The sequence below is a fragment of the Mustela putorius genome, unplaced genomic scaffold (assembly GCF_011764305.1).
Source record: "Mustela putorius furo isolate JIRA1106 unplaced genomic scaffold, ASM1176430v1.1 tig00003834_pilon_pilon_pilon, whole genome shotgun sequence".
Taxonomy (NCBI): domain Eukaryota; kingdom Metazoa; phylum Chordata; class Mammalia; order Carnivora; family Mustelidae; genus Mustela; species Mustela putorius.
Genome location: NW_025421987.1, coordinates 109,721,678 through 109,737,487, shown reverse-complemented (window position 1 = coordinate 109,737,487; position 15,810 = coordinate 109,721,678). Strand labels below are relative to the sequence as shown.

General features: G+C 48.6%; 1 protein-coding gene across 1 annotated transcript; it reads left to right on the top strand.

Annotated features, from left to right (window-relative positions):
- Positions 1-1,991: 1,991 nt before the first annotated feature.
- On the top strand, positions 1,992-4,419 carry NUDT16 (nudix hydrolase 16). Its single transcript, XM_045088916.1, has 2 exons — positions 1,992-2,264; positions 2,380-4,419. The coding sequence occupies exons 1-2, from the start codon at positions 2,127-2,129 to the stop codon at positions 2,680-2,682; spliced, it is 441 nt and encodes a 146-aa protein (XP_044944851.1). The 5' UTR covers positions 1,992-2,126; the 3' UTR covers positions 2,683-4,419.
- Positions 4,420-15,810: the final 11,391 nt, after the last annotated feature.

The window sequence follows — 15,810 nt, the reverse complement described above, 5'->3', positions numbered from 1 at the left end:
GTGTGGTCACCGTCTGTCATCATCCAACGTCATTACACTATCACTGCCTCTATTCCCTATGCTGTACTTCTCACCTTCATGATTTATTTTATAATCGGAGGTTTGTGCCTTTTAATCCCTGTCACCCGTTTCACCCATCCACCCACGCCTTCCTCGTTATTTTTCAGATGAATTCCTTCTTCAGCATCTTCTGAGGTTACTATTGAGTTATTTTGGGTTTTGAGTACCATTATGAACTTGGAGTATCTCTCAAGGGACACAGCATTGCTCCGTGATCTACCTCCAGCCTTTACTTCTGGATACTCTGCCTCAGGAAGGTGGAGTTGGGAGAAGCTGGTCTCCCCCCACAAGAGGCAGAAAGCAGGGCAGAGGCAGAGAGCCATTTGGAAATGGATGGCAAGACTGGGGAGGAGGGAGAATCTTTGGAGAGTTCCATGTTCATTCATACTGAAAGCGCTCTGGTTTCCAAAGTCATTAATCCTTATATAGCTGTTGCCTTGGTTTCACAGAATTTTCCACATTGCCTTAGAACTAGCTGAATCCATCTTTAAAAGCCTCCTCCTGGAACCAGGAAAGAAAAACAGCCTGAAGGCCTGGGAAGAGCATGTCTCTCCCATGTAGGAGAGAAAGCAGGTCACCTTTGGAATGTTAGGGGTAACTGTTAGGGCACTGATTGCTTATTAGTTACCTGAAACAAAGTTAAAAACCACCACCAGGGATTCTGATCCAGTTGGTCTGGGGTGGACCGTGCAATTGGCAGTTTTTGTGAGTTTTCTGCAAGTGTTCAACGGGGGCCATTTCCAAGCCCCCCAGAACTCTAACAGGCCAATGAATTTGTGCCATGTTTACAGTGTCATCACTTTGATCCAGCTGCCTGATGTTGGCTGCATTCCAGATCTTTAATAGAAGACATATCACTCTGCCCCTACCCTTGCTCCAAGGATGGTTACAATAAATTTGTGCTGGGCTCTGCTCCAAGCACCTTAAACATTTCACTACCTCTGTATCATCTTCACTTAAGAGATGAGCGCTAGGGATCTGAGAGAGTTAAATGACTCGCTAAGGTCACAAGCCTGTGTCTGGACAGGTTCGTGGGCTCTTTCCTATCACATGCTATCTCTTACAGGCTAGGACTTTAAGCGCAGGCCCTCTTAAGGAGCTGCACCTTCCCTTCCTTTGCGTAATAAATAGTGACTCTTGGTGTAGGGGCTGTCTGCATGGGACCTAGATTGGGGTGAGGGATTCCGAATGCCTGTTCCTCAGCATCCGGCACTAGTAGCCTCCACTCCACCTTCCTTCACAGATCGGGGGTCTGGTGTGTATGAGCAAGGTCCGGAAGGCCTTAGGCACTTCCACTTCTGATCCTCCCCACGAGCACAGCTCACACCCACAGCTTTCCACACTCACCCTTCCCCTGAAAATCGCATCAGTCCTATCCTATGCTACCTGTCCTATTCGCTGCCTATCGCCACCCCCAATTTCTCTCTAGAAAACACTTATTGACCACCCCTGTCCTATGATACTCCCAAATCAAAAAATGCCCCCATGCACCAGGGCCATAAACTCTGACCTCACCCTACCTAGCACAACTTTTCCCCGACATTCAACCAGCCACTGGGTCCCGCGCCCCCCACTCCGCCCCGCAGGGCAGCTGTTACACCTGTCGCTCCTTTCCATCGCCACTGCCCAAGGACAGGCCAGGTCTCCGAAGCCGGCTCGGCCTCAGTCCTTCCTATACCCGGCTCCTGCCCCGGGCTCCGTGTGCCACCGGAACCAAACCAGCTGCGGCTCCCTGACGCTCCCGCGCTGCCTCCAGCCGCAGGCCTCGGCCCCAGGGAGAGCCTGCCCCGGTAGCCCGCCCCGCCACCCGCCGGCTGCCGGAGCCCCGCAGGCCGGGCTCTGTGACGGAAGCGTGACTTCCCCGCCTCGCTCGGCGCCCGGATCCCGGGCCACGCCGCCTTCGCCCCGCCCCGCCCGGGGCCCAACCCGGACGAGGCTTTCAGATCCCCCGAGTCCCGCGGCCGTCGCTGGCTCCCCGGGCCTGCAAGCCCCGCCCCGATTGGCTGGCACCGGGTCCGCCTAGCCCCTTGGGCCCTCGGGACGGCGACGGGGACAGGCGTGGGGCCATGGCCGGGATCCGCAAGCTGGAGCTAGAGGAGGCCCTGACGCTGGGGTCTGGCTGGCGCCACGCGTGCCACGCGCTGTTATACGCGCCGGACCCAGGGATGCTTTTCGGTCGCATCCCGCTCCGTTACGCGGTCCTGGTGAGAAGGGGCGCCCCGCCTTCCCCCCGCCCCTACCCCTACCCCGCCCCCCTCCTCCTCCTCCCCCGGGGACGCCGGCCGGGCGCCCGGGCGACCCCGCTGTCCCCTCCCGCAGATGCAGATGCGCTTTGATGGGCGCCTCGGCTTCCCCGGCGGCTTCGTCAACATGCAGGACGGCGGTCTGGAGGCCGGGCTGAATCGCGAGCTGACGGAGGAGCTGGGCGAGGCCGTGGCGGACTTCCGCGTGGAGCGTGCAGACTACCGCAGCTCGCACGCGGGTCCGGGGGCGCGCATCGTGGCCCACTTCTACGCCAAGCGCCTGACGCTCCAGCAGCTGGTCGCTGTGGAGATGGGCGCCCCTCGGGCCAAGGACCACGGGCTGGAGGTGGGGCCCGGCCCGAGAACCCCACCCCCATAGCCTCCCTGCCCCCCCCCCCCCACACAGCCGATCCCCCACTTTCCTAAGGTAGTTAGGATCTTGGGCTTCTTTCATCTGGTTGACAAGCCACAGCCAGTGCAGTTTCCCCCCCCCCCCCCCCCCCCCCCGGTTAACTGGCCTCTGCAGTTGTTTCTCTAGAACACACCTAACCAAATCTCTCTCCCCGCCTCAAGCGTTGCATTCCAGGCCCCTGATTTTCTTGGGTAGAAGATGCGGCCTGATAAGTTGTTGTTAAGCTAGGAGAGTCGGGGAGTCAATTGTTAATGGCGATGGTTTTCAAACTTTGACAGGTATCAGAATCAGCTGGGAGCCTTATTACTGACCCCACTCCCAGAATTTCTGGTTCAGTGGGGGAAGGAAGGAGGGAAGGACCTGAGAATCTGTATTTTTCAAAAAGTTTCTAAATGGTGCTGATGTGGCTGGTCTGGAATATTTTTGAGAACTACTGGTGAAGGGCCAGACATACATCCTGGAGGCAAGAGGCACTGTAGGTTTAGTGATGTAGGATGAGCATTTATGAAGCTGGATGGCATGGTCATTTGCCTGCAGAGAGCTGGGCCCACTAGGTATAAGAAATAAGTCCTCAGGCCTGGTTCTGGGGGACTGATAAGGGATGAGACCTGAGGATGTTGGTACAAAGGAAGGGAGGAGTGAATGGGGGAGGTTTTCTCTTTCAGGCCTGAGCTTGATAGATGATAACAGATTAAAAGAAGTATGTGCAGTATGTTTGAGCAGAGGGCCCCCCCAGCAACTCTCAGCATCCAGAGCAAAAATCTGCAGCTCATCCTGGGGCCCTGGCAAATTCCCAGAGCTGGCCTCCTCTCTGTCCGTGTGCATACACACAGCATGGCAGTCCCCAGACCTGTGAATGTGCAGTCTGTCCCCACACACAAGCTGATGCCTCCCCACAACCGCCATGTGCAGTTTAACTGGAAAGTGGCATGTGTGGGGTCTAGCTTATCATCGGAGCCATCTCCTTGATGGGGAGGAACCTCTGATCCAGGGGAGATTCTCTGCCCACACTCGTAGATGGCTCTTCTCAGGGGTCTAGCCCAGCATATGCTTGCTGCAGAGGGGAGAGAAACAGAGGACCTTTTCTCCCTGAAAATCGTCACATCCTTGCTTGGGTGTTGGCAAAAGCAATATACTCCTAAAAGGTAGTAGAGGGTCCTAACCAGATTCCTGCCCACTTCTGAAATTGAGCAGAAGGCTGAAAAAAAATGGCCTGGTCTCCTTGGACTTGAACTTCTGAGTCCTGGTGCATCTCCTCCAAAGCTGTCATCTAGGACTCCTTAGACCGGGGACCTCAGAAGGGAAGAGACCCAGCCCTGGTCTAGCCCTGTCCTGACCAAAAGAGCCTGCCATTAAAGAACGGCTTATAGCTGAGCCTCAGAGCCCTTCGGTTTTTTGGACAAATTATTTGTCTGAGGTATTGGAGATCTGGGGATGAGAGAGCCACGGGTCTTTCTCTCCATGGGGTTAAAGGGCTAAATGGCAAATATCTCCGGCTTCATGGGCCACATGGTCTTTGTAGCATCTGCTCAGCTCTTTAGTTTCAGAAGCAGCAATGAACAACAGATAATGGGCATGGCTGTGTTCCAGTAAAACTTACTTTATGCAAGGAGGTGGACAGCCACCTGTAATCAATTTAATTGATGCCTATTTACATGTTTCGTTTATATCAGTGTTAAGAAGGAAATAAAAGATTGAAACAGGTCTCGCCTTGAAAGGTTTTACTTTTTGCTAAGGTGGTCTGGAAGGGCTGGCCTTCTCTGAAGAGCAGGTACACTGAAAAATAAGATGAAGTACCAGGTAGGAGGGTGGGAAGAATATTCTGGGTATTCCAGGAGTAACACGTGTCAAGGTTCTGAGGAGAAATCTTGGCAGATTATCCCACATCAAAGAGAGGGGAATTAAATTCCATTTCTCGATTGGGGTGGCAGAGGAATAAGCAAAGAATTTGTAGTCCTCTTTAATTTGCCAGAGCATGGTCTAGAAATGGAAGAAGGCCAGTGTGATTCGGCTCTAGGACGCAAGGGGAGAGGACGCTGGAGAGGCGGGCAGGAGCCAGATGGCATCTCACAAGGCATGGCCAGGGGCTGATGGTGTGTGCAGTGCGGACTGGAGGGGGTAGGAGAGGGACCTGGGAGATGGCGGAGGGCTGAGCCATGGTGGTAGAGAACGTGGGAAGATGTGGATGCGTTTGAGAGCGGTGCTGGTGGCGGCATTGACGGGGCCTCTGGTGGGCTGAGTGTGAGGGGAGGTGAGGGGAAAGAGTGTCTTCAGTTATCCAAATTGTGGATGGAGGGGAAGCCTGGGTCTGGGGGGAGAAGCTTGGGCAGGGGACAGAATCAAGGTCATTCTGGGTGTGTCGAGACAGAAATTTGTGAGTCATCTGCATAAAGAAAGTATGACAATTTGCCCAAAGAGTTCAGGCAGGGAAAGGAAAAAGAGGAGAGGGTTCGGGATGGGGTCCTGAGAAGCCAGGGGCTCCGGGTTCAGGAGGAGGAGAAGACCGTGTTGAAGAGGCTAAGGAGTTGAGAGGAAGCTGCATTAAGACAGTGTCCATGCGGCCACTAGATAGTCCTACCTATCTCCTCTGCTCCAGAGTTCCCGTAGCCCATCTCTATGCCTCCTGGCACTACAGCCGGCGTCTACTTTTTTATTCCTACCAAGGGCTTGAATTCTGCCAAGGGCTTATGAGAGTTTTGGTAAAATGAGGGCAAAACTGTCTGTCCATCAGATTTCGTAGCTGGAGGTTTTTGGTAACTGTGAGGGGAGCAGTTTCAGGAAGGCGTGGGAGGGGGGTGGAAGGCAGACCCCGGGTCAGTGGGTGGATAGCGGGGGACTGGACAGAGGAAGAAGTTGGTTCTGTGGGCGTGTGGAGAAAGGGCTTGACACCTGGAGAGGGCTGCGGGGTTGGCAGGAGACCGAGCGCGAGTGTGCTGATGGGAATAAAGTAGAGAGAGGCGGTGCTGAAGGGGCCCCGTCCCTGAAAACAGAGGAGGGCCAGAGCCTCTGACAGGAAGAGGGGACAGTCCCGCAGCATGACGGGGTTCAGAGAAGAGGGAGAGGAAGGCAGAGAGGATGAAGAGTGCTAAATTAGTGGTGGGATGACGGACTTGGACTGTCTTGATGGAAATGAAGGGAGACTAATCAGCTGGATGTGGGCGGAAAATGCTCCCAGAGGTACCAAGTCATTCGTCACTGCATGGAAAAGCAAGTTGGTTCAAGAAATAGCAGAATGGGAAGGCAGTGTCGAGCTAGGGGTCGGTTCAGAGCAGGACCCGACTGAGGACCCAGAGTAGGACACCTTCAAGATGTGTCCCTGGGCCCTTGGGTGGATCACGGGGTGGGGGACATGCACGTGTACTTACCCCTGTCTTCCCATCCTTGGTGTTGAGCAGCTGGGAAGAAGCTGCTGGTGCCCATTTGGGGTTTTACAGAGGAGCAACAGGAAGGGAGAGAGGCAGGGCGGGAAAGAGGGTCAGCACTAGAGAAGCCCCAAGGATGGATGGGCTGTGGGCTAAGAGGTTTAATCTGCATACAAAGGGAAATGAAGACAGGGGCTTCAGGGGGCAGTTAGCGAATTAAAGATTTCCTAGAGGCAGAAATCCAAGCTGTGGGGTGGTGGGAGGAGTATTTGAGCCCCAGAGGGATGCTTCTGAAATTGAAAGGTGAAGCCGGCACAGGTTAAGTCACAGGTCAAGTCAAAGTCCGTATAATGAAACCAGACACAGATGTTGGAGAAGGTAGTGTGAACTAGGAAACACCATCCTTAGTGAACAACAGGAGGGACCCAGGAGAGGGCAGCGGACATAACAGGGCAGCAGGAGCCTCCGAGGAGAGGGGCTGAGCAGCGGTCAGGAGGGACGGCAGGAAGCAGTATTGTCCCCTGGCACTTCTTGGCCCTGGAAGAGTCTGGGGTTGGGGATAGGTCCTGGGCAGGTCTGCCCCGAGCGCATACTGGGGTATAGTCCGGCTGCATCTTCCACCGTGTCCATGCGGCCACTAGATAGTCCTACCTATCTCCTCTGCTCCAGAGTTCCCGTAGCCCATCTCTATGCCTCCTGGCACTACAGCCGGCGTCTACTTTTTTATTCCTACTCAGTCTCCTTATTTTGTAAGTCTCTGGTGATGTTCAGGGAATCCGTGGCCTTCCCGTGGCCTCCCCGTGGCCTCCCACGCACATGCCCTCCCAGTCAGTAGCTCTTGTCACAGGGAGCCACCTTGAAGGTGTCCGTCGTTCTGTGGCTTGAGTGCATGTCACTGGCCTCGTCCCCCCAGTCCACAGGCAGACCAGGGGTCCTGCAGATTTTTCCGCTGGTTTCTCCCTCTCTCACCCATTGCCATCCTGCTGCTGGATGAGGACACCTGGGTATGGTTGCCCACAGGGATCTCCTTGACCTTGTTTAACCAGCCATCGGGTGGAGAAGACAGCAGCCTTCCTAGCGGTCCTCGCTCCCTCCCTTAGCTGCTGCAGCACCTGACCTATTCCCTATCTGAAACACGGGGTGTATGATTCCTGCGGAGAGGGCTCACTGCGAACAAGGCTTTGAGGAGGCACTCCCGCCCCTATTTATTGGTACCTGATGGCGACCACGTTTCGCTCCTTGTTAGTGCATTTGTCTCTGGGAGGCTGAGTGGCCCAGGCTGCCTCCTCCCCCCGCCCCAACTCCACAACAAACATATTTCTGCTTTTCTCAGCAGAATCAGCTACATGTTCACACTTCTCAGTTCAGTGCTTTTTCCTAGATAATGCGACTGCTAGTGCTGAATTAACACTTCTGGGCCCCAGGCTGTCCTGAGCCAAAGTTGTACTCAGTTATCAAGTTTCTGGCAAGCCTATTATAAGCAGAAACATCCAAGGGAAGGGTAGCTTCCCAGTTACTTGGGTCCTCAGAGGCTGCTAAGTGAAACAGATGAAGGTAGAGGGTAGAGAAATGGGAAGGGATGTTTTCTGCGAGTTTTAGTTTATTACAGAGAAAAAAATTTTTTTTTCCATACTTTCTACCCCACACAGACAAAATGAATAGGAAAAAATATTAGAAGAATAAACATTTGCTCTATGGTAAAATTAGTGATGGCATCAGAATTTGAGCCAAACTAGCAGACATTGACCCTTGACCTATCTCAGAGGGGCAGAAGAGCTGGAGGTGAAGGGATTCTATTTAAAATATGATTCTGAGGAAAAGGATGTGGGGTATGGTCAGAGTAGAGGAAAAAAAGAAACATCCAGTCGATTTAAGGCTACAGATCTCCGTAAAGGAGAAACCGTGTGGCCTCAGCTCCCCTGGCCCCCCTCTTTTGTATCTGACTCTGCTTGAGTACGGAGTTCATGTTCCCTCCAGTGGTAAAGGCAGCCTGGCAGAAAGTCGAAACCACCTAGTAGGCAAAGCAACACTGGGGTCCCTGGAAGGACAGGCCTGCAAAGGAATCTCCTCACCAACAGACTGGAGGGAGTCTGTGTGCAGACTTTTCCCCAAAGTGCTCAGCTCCCCCTGATGCAGAGATGTGAACCCATGTCCGGAACTGAAGGGGTTCCCTGCCCCTCTTGGGTTCTGTTCCTCTCCATAGGCATTCCCAGCTGATGCACTGGCAAGGATACTCCTTTTGCATGAAGGGAGATGACCTCTGGGTGGGGTTTTCAATAATTATAAAAAGCCCTTAGAAAAACCCCAGTGAGGACAGCTATTACCCCCAGCCCCCTCCCCCACCCTCCATGGGTCACTGAGGACAGACTGATCAATGCACAGCCTCTTTTTGTCTAGGACCAATTCCAAGGTGGCCAATAGACAATCCAGAGCAGGGTGAGCTGGTATGTGGCCCCGTGCTTGTCTGAGAGCCAAAGAACAGAATTGCCTCTAATTAAGTGAACAGGAAATGATAACATGAGGTCTGTCCAAAAAAAAAAAAAAAAAGAAAGGAACCCTGGATGTAAATGATAAAGAGTGAGCTCTGAAAGATTTATTCCAACACACGGAAGCAGGGTTTGCTCAGGGAATAAGAAAACCATGGACTCTGGAGTGAGGGGAAAGACGAGAAGCAGGTAGGAGCACCGAAGAAGGGCTTTAAGGAGACAGATCTCGCCATTAGCTCAGAGCCCCACTAGGACAGCGAAGAGCACCGCCCACACTGGAGGTAAGTACTGTGGGTGTCAAGAGCAGGCTTAAGAGAACCTCCTAGATGACAACAAGCACCAAGCAAGGAAAGTAACCAGAGAGAACGAAGGAGGTAGAGAGATGACACAGTAGAAATCCAGAGTACTGTCAGTCGATGTTATGGAGATATCTCTGGACTTCGGCTGGAAGGAGGGTCGTGTACGGTCATCAGTCAACAGGTGTGCCACCGCTGGGGGGTGTTGGTCATGGGGGAGGCGTGTGTTGGGGGGGGACATAGGGGAATTTGTGTGCCTCCTTCTTAGTTTTGCTGTGAGCCTGATACTGCTCTAAATAACAAAGGCTTAAGTATTGCCAGGCAGGACACATGTTAAGTGAGCAATATTTTAGGAAACAAGAAGAAACATCCCCTAAACTAAAGGAGATCTCAACCTGCAGGTGGGACTCCCTGTGTTCAGAGGAAGGGAAAAAAGATAAAATCTGAAAAACAACAGTAGGATGCAGTTCTTTATTCCAAGGACATTGGTGAGGCAGGAAAATTAGGGTCACCTGAAGTAGCAGAAACCTCCTGTCTACCCAAACAGATACTCAAAGGCAAAAGCATGTATATTACCCACATAGTCTATCTGGAAAACAACAAAAATGTTCATAGCAGTCTACAAGACCAATCAAAGCAAAGAACTGATCAACGGGGAAGAAACTTGCGAGCAGTAGCTCCTCTTCTATACAAACTTAGTACTAAGTAATTGTGCTAAGGATGGGTATAAAATAATACAAGTGCCAGCCATTGAAAGAAAGATGTATAATGTAAAAATAAAGTAATGAACAATTTGATGACTATGCTTTATCCCAAATTGTAGATCATTCTAGTAAAAGTTAGGAGGGAGGAGATGGGAAAAAGCATACAACTATGATAATTTTACTGGGGAAAGGAATGGGTCATGTTTGGCTTCTGAAGTTGATAATGACCTCGGGTTGGATTAAAAACATGACATTTTACTATTTCAAGGGACATGCCAGAGCAATGGGATTCTGGTTGAATGGGAAAAGATGGGCAAAGAATACCAGGAAGCTGCTGTCAAAAAGTAAATAATTGTCATAATTTTAATATCGATGTCAAAAGCATGGGGGAGGGGGACTCAGAACTCTTTAACTGATGAAGAGATTGTCTACAATGATCACATAATCAGCGTGAATTTCCAATGACATACAGCAAGATCTATGGGAAACGCAAGAAAGAATCACCAGAATGTCTTTGGGAGACCGCAAACACACCACCTCAGTCCCAGACAGTCCCTGCGGCTGGGCAGTCCAAGCTCTTTTCTTCCTCCTCAGAGCAACCATATGAAATGGAGACACTGTTATCACCACACTCCAAATAAAGAAACTTAGGTGCAAAGATCAAGAAAACAATGACTATACTTTGCCTAACAGATAAAGATTGAACTCTAACCCGAAAAGCTGAGCATATACATTTCAGGACCCAGGAAACACTGGGCAAGTTAGGTCCTGGGCCTTGTAAAACCTCACCCAATCCTCTCCAGTCTTGTATCACTTCTCCCAATGGAGAGAATACGTACCACATTGTGTGACCACAAAATGAGGAAACTAGAAAGAAACGTCAGGAGTTCTAAATTGTTTTTTCTTTAGGCTTTTTCATACTGTCTGAATCTTTTGCAATATGCATGTATTCTCTGCTTGTAAGTGACTAGTTAAGAAATATTTTTTCTTCTTGTGAGTTTACAGAAACCCAGCCTCCCATATTTAAAGAAACGAGGAGGGGCACTTGTGTGGCTCAGCCGGTTGGGCACCTGACTCTTGGTTTCCGCTCAGGTCATGATCTCAGGGTGGTGAGATTGAGCCCAGGGTGGGGGCTCCCTGCTCCATGGGAGTCTGCTTCTCCTTCTCCCTCTGCTCCTCTCTCCATCACGCACTCTCTCAAATAAATAAAAGAGTAAAATCTTTCTTTAAAAAATCATAAAGAAATAAGGACAGGACTCGGGGTGGAAGCAGGACCTATCTCAGAATAGTGGGGGAATTTATCAAGTTGTGGGAGGGCCTAAGCCCTCCAGCCCCCAAAGAGAAAATGCAGAGTGGAGCCCGACTGAGCAGGTGTGGTCCCATGTCCCCTGGGACCCTCCTGCAGCCAGGCCACCTGACCCTGCAGTGTGGTCTGTGACCTGGGCTGGGCCCTCTGGGTGGCTGGGGAAGAGGGGAGCAGATCTGAGGAAGGAGAAGCTCCCCAAGGGGGGGTGGCAGTGATGTGTCACAAAGGTGACCGATATTTTTTTTAATGTTCATAATTGCTTTTTTCAATTATGTTCAGTTAGCCACTGTATAGTACATCATTAGATTTTGATGCAGTGTTCGATGATTCATTAGTTGCATATAACACCCAGTGCTCATCACTACACATGCCCTCCTTAATGCCCATCACCCAACTACCCCTTTCCCCACTCTCCTGGCTATTTCTTATGTTCCACATGTGAGTGAAACCACATGATAATTGTCTTTCTCTGCTTGACTTATTTCACTTAGCATAATCCCCTCCAGTTCCATTCATGCTGATGCAAATATTGGGTATTCATCCTTTCTGATGGCTGAGGAATATTCCCTTGTGTATGTGGACCGCATCTTCTTTACCCATTCGTCTGTTGAAGGGAATGGCTCTTGGCTCCTTCCATGGTTTGGCAATTGTGGACATTGCTGCTCTGAATATTGGGGTACAGATGGCTCTTCTTTTCACTACTTCTGTATCAGACAACTGATTTTTTAAAAGGCCAGGCACTCGCAGGTCCTTTTTGTTCCGATAGGGGCAGCACTAGGGGTTCCCTGCATTTTAATCATCTCCTTTTTAGTTTTTTATCCTCTGACCCACCAGAGCTAAGAAAACCATGTGGATCTTAGGGTTACTGAGGTTCAGTTCCCTTTGATGCGGGAGCCACAGCCCTTCTGCCCTCCCTTAGCTCCCTCCTGCCGCAGGTACAGTTTGTCTCCACAACTCTCACTTTTCCTTCTAATGTCACTTCCTGAAGGTAACATTCTCTGGCCCTGACCTTCCAGACTAGATTAATTTCCTTCATACTATATCGAAAATGATACTATAAAATTAAAGAACACATGACCCTCAACCAAAAGTAGGAAAGAATATTAAAAAGTTGTGCCAAGCAATTTGTTGTCATTTTCTGAATTTTTCCTGGATTTTGTCACGTGTGTGGTCTTTTTTGCTTTTTAAAGTTGTGATTTGATATCCTAAGTTGGTTTGTTTTTTTTTTCTTTTTTTTTTTTTCTAATTTTGGTTGTTGTTGTTTTAAGAGCAGTCCCAAAATTGTATAAGATTCATGTCCCACAAAACCTAGTGCTGCCCGTGTTTAGAGGCCTGCACCCCCTTGCTCAGATGGGACAGGAGGACACTTTCATTGTCTCCCAACCCCAGAAGCCGCTCATGCCGGGACTGAGACCAGAAGGAGGAATTCATGGTTTAACCTTTTTTTTTTTTTTTTTTTTTTAGCTTCTGGGATGTCTGGGTAGCTCAGTTGGTTAAGCATCTGACTTGACTTTGACTCACTCAGGTCATGATCTCAGGGTTGTGAAATTGAGCTCCTTGTCTGCCTCTATGCCCATCATGGAACCTGCTTAAGATTCTTTCTCTCCCTTTGCACCCCCCATTAAAAAGAATTAGCTTTTTTTTCAGCTTCTCAGGCTAAATTGAATTATTTCTTATTTATGCAATAGATGGTAAGCTATCTAAATTTTCTATTCTAGAACTTAAGGGTGATGGGAAGAAGAGATGAGGGAGAAAGAGTAATTGAATCTCTGTGAGCAAAAGGTGGCTGGGACACCAAAACAACAAAAGGTGTTTGCCAGTTACCATTGTCATATAATGAATCATCCCCAAATTCAACAGTCACTTTATCTTTCACAACTGGGGTCAGAGAGAGGCTGGAGCTTGAGGAGGCGGGGGCAGGCCAGGTGTCTCTCCCTGTCCACACAGTCTCGTAGTCTCGGGGCCTCCCAGCATGGCTGCCTTCGAGCCGCCAGCCTGCTTACGTGGCAGGTCAGAGTCCAGCATGGTGTTCCAGCAAGCACGACGGAGGTTGTGTGGCCTTCTCTGACTTAGCCTCAGAAGACACAACTGCACTTCTGTTCCCTTCTGTTGATTACAAAGAAGATGTAAACTCACACAGCTTCAAGGGGTAGGTCAGGAGGCTCATCTCTTGATAAGGGAGTGACAAAGGTGGGACAAAGATTTTTTATTAATTATTAATTTAGTTGACACACAGAGAGAGGGAATACAAGCAAGGGGAGGAGAAGAAAGAGAAGCAGGCTTCCAGCTAAGCAGGGAGCCTGATATGGGGCTCGATCCCAGGACCCTTGGGTCATGACCTCACCTAAAGGCAGATGCTTAACGACTGAGCCACCCAGGCACCTTATGGGACAGATATTTTTGTGGCCATCTTTGGAAAATACAGTTTGCCCCTGGATGGCTAGAAATGTTTATTACAAAAAGAGAATATTGGATCTGAAAACACTTGTTGCAGGCCTGTCCTACCTCAGTACTCAGCCCTGGATACTCTTTGGATGGATCCAACTGCAAACTTGGCTGGATTAAAACCAGGGAGTCCTTGACAGGAGCTCCTCTTCTAGGGCCAGCTTTGAAGTTCTCATCCTTCTCATTTGGAAAATGGGCCCGATGGGTAAGAGGCTGCCAAGAGTCAAATCACAAAACAGAAATCTCTGTAAATAGACACAGGGTGTTGCCATGTAAAAAGGCCAAGGGAAATTCTGGATCCTGGATTTTCTCTCTGATAAGTTTTAAAGCCATGATAATATGTTCGGAAACATCAGGTCAGACTTACCATCGTTTCCATTATTCTCAGATGCACATTTTAAAATCTCTGAAATCAGGGCACTCTGACAGCTGATTCCAGGTAGTGGTCTTGATCTAGCTGTCATTTGCTGCACATGGCCTAAACATTTTTGGAAGGAATGTCCACAGTTGGGAGGAAATCCCAGAGATGACTTTGTCAACTCTCTCTTTTTTTTTTTTTTTGTTTTTTATCTATGTTTTTATTTTTTAATTTTTATTTTTAAATTTAATTTAATTTTATTTGTTTTTTTAAATAAACATATAATGTATTTTTACCCCCAGGGGTACAGGTCTTTGAATCGCCAGGTTTACACACTTCACAGCACTCACCATAGCACATACCCTCCCCAGTGTCCATAACCCCACCACCCTCTCCCAACCCCCCTCTCCCCAGCAACCCTCAGTTTGTTTTGTGAGATTAAGAGTCACTTATGGTTTGTCTCCCTCCCAATCCCATCTTGCTTCATTTATTCTTCTCCTACCCCCTTAACCCCCCTATGTTGCATCACCACTTCCTCATATCAGGGAAATCATATTATAGTTGTCTTTCTCCGCTTGACTTATTTCGCTAAGCATGATACCCTCTAGTTCCATCCATGTTGTCACAAATGGCAAGATTTCATTTCTTTTGATGGCTGCAGAGTATTCCATTGTGTATATATACCACATCTTCTTTATCCATTCATCTGTTAATGGACTTCTAGGTTCTTTCCATAGTTTGGCTATTGTAGACATTGCTGCTATAAACATTCAGGTGCACATGCCCCTTCGGATCACTAAGTTTGTATCTTTAGGGTAAATACCCAGTAGTGCTATTGCTGGGTCATAGGGCAGTTCTATTTTCAACATTTTGAGGAATCTCCATGCTTTTTTCCAGAGTGGTTGCACCAGCTTGCATTCCAATCAACAGTGTAGGAGGGTTCCCCTTTCTCCACATCCTCACCAGCATCTGTCATTTCCTGACTTGTTAATTTTAACCATTCTGACTGGTGTGAGGTAATATCTAATTGTGGTTTTGATTTGTGTTTCCCTGATGCTGAGTGATGTGGAGCACTTTTTCATGTGTCTCTTGGCCATCTGGATGTCTTCTTTGCAGAAATGTCTGTTCATGTCTTCTGCCCATTTCTTGATTGGATTATTTGTTCTTTGGGTGTTGAGTTTGCTAAGTTCTTTATAGATTTTGGACACTAGCCCTTTATCTGATATGTCGTTTGCAAATATCTTCTCCCATTCTGTCAGTTGTGTTTTGGTTTTGTTAACTGTTTCCTTTGCTGTGCAAAAGCTTTTGATCTTGATGAAATCCTAATAGTTCATTTTTGCCCTTGCTTCCCTTGCCTTTGGCGATGTTCCTAGGAAGAAGTTGTTGCAGCTGAGGTCAAAGAGGTTGCTGCTTGTGTTCTCCTCAAGGATTTTGATGGATTCCTTTCTCACTCTGAGGTCCTTCATCCATTTTGAGTCTATTTTCGTGTGTGGTGTAAGGAAATGGTCCAATTTCATTTTTCTGCATGTGGCTGTCCAATTTTCCCAACACCATTTATTGAAGAGGCTGTCTTTTTTCCATTGGACATTCTTTCCTGCTTTGTCGAAGATTAGTTGACCATCGAGTTGAGGGTCTATTTCTGGGCTCTCTATTCTGTTCCATTGATCTATGTGTCTGTTTTTGTGCCAATACCGTGCTGTCTTGATGATGACAGCTTTGTAATAGATCTTGAAGTGACTGTGGACAACTCTTAAGAAATGTTGCAACACCATGGCTCTTGATGACACAGAAGTCAATGTTCCATAGAAAAACACAGCCACCTAAGACCCCAAGTTGAAAATGATTTAAAAGAGCTGGACACTGTGCAGAACTGTGAGAACTATTTGAATCAATTTATTTCAATGTTGTTTCCTTTCTGTGTATGCACAAGTGTAATCTATGATGAAAACTCCTCTCTAAAAATGTCCAAAAATTAAAAAATAAAAATTTAAAATTAAATTGTCCAAAAATATTTTTTAATATTTAGAACATTAAAAAAAAAGTTCTAAGGGATAGGAAAACATTGTGTTATGGCTTAATGACAGCCACTTTTTTCCTGAGAGGTACAGAAAATAGCACAGTGTCCTGCCATCAGTGAG

Bases quoted from the DNA above. Each gene is read 5' to 3' on its own strand.
- NUDT16 (XM_045088916.1), top strand. From the start codon at position 2,127: ATGGCCGGGATCCGCAAGCTGGAGCTAGAGGAGGCCCTGACGCTGGGG. The intron at 2,265-2,379 runs GTGAGAAGGGGC...CCCCTCCCGCAG, and splicing joins CGCTCCGTTACGCGGTCCTG to ATGCAGATGCGCTTTGATGG.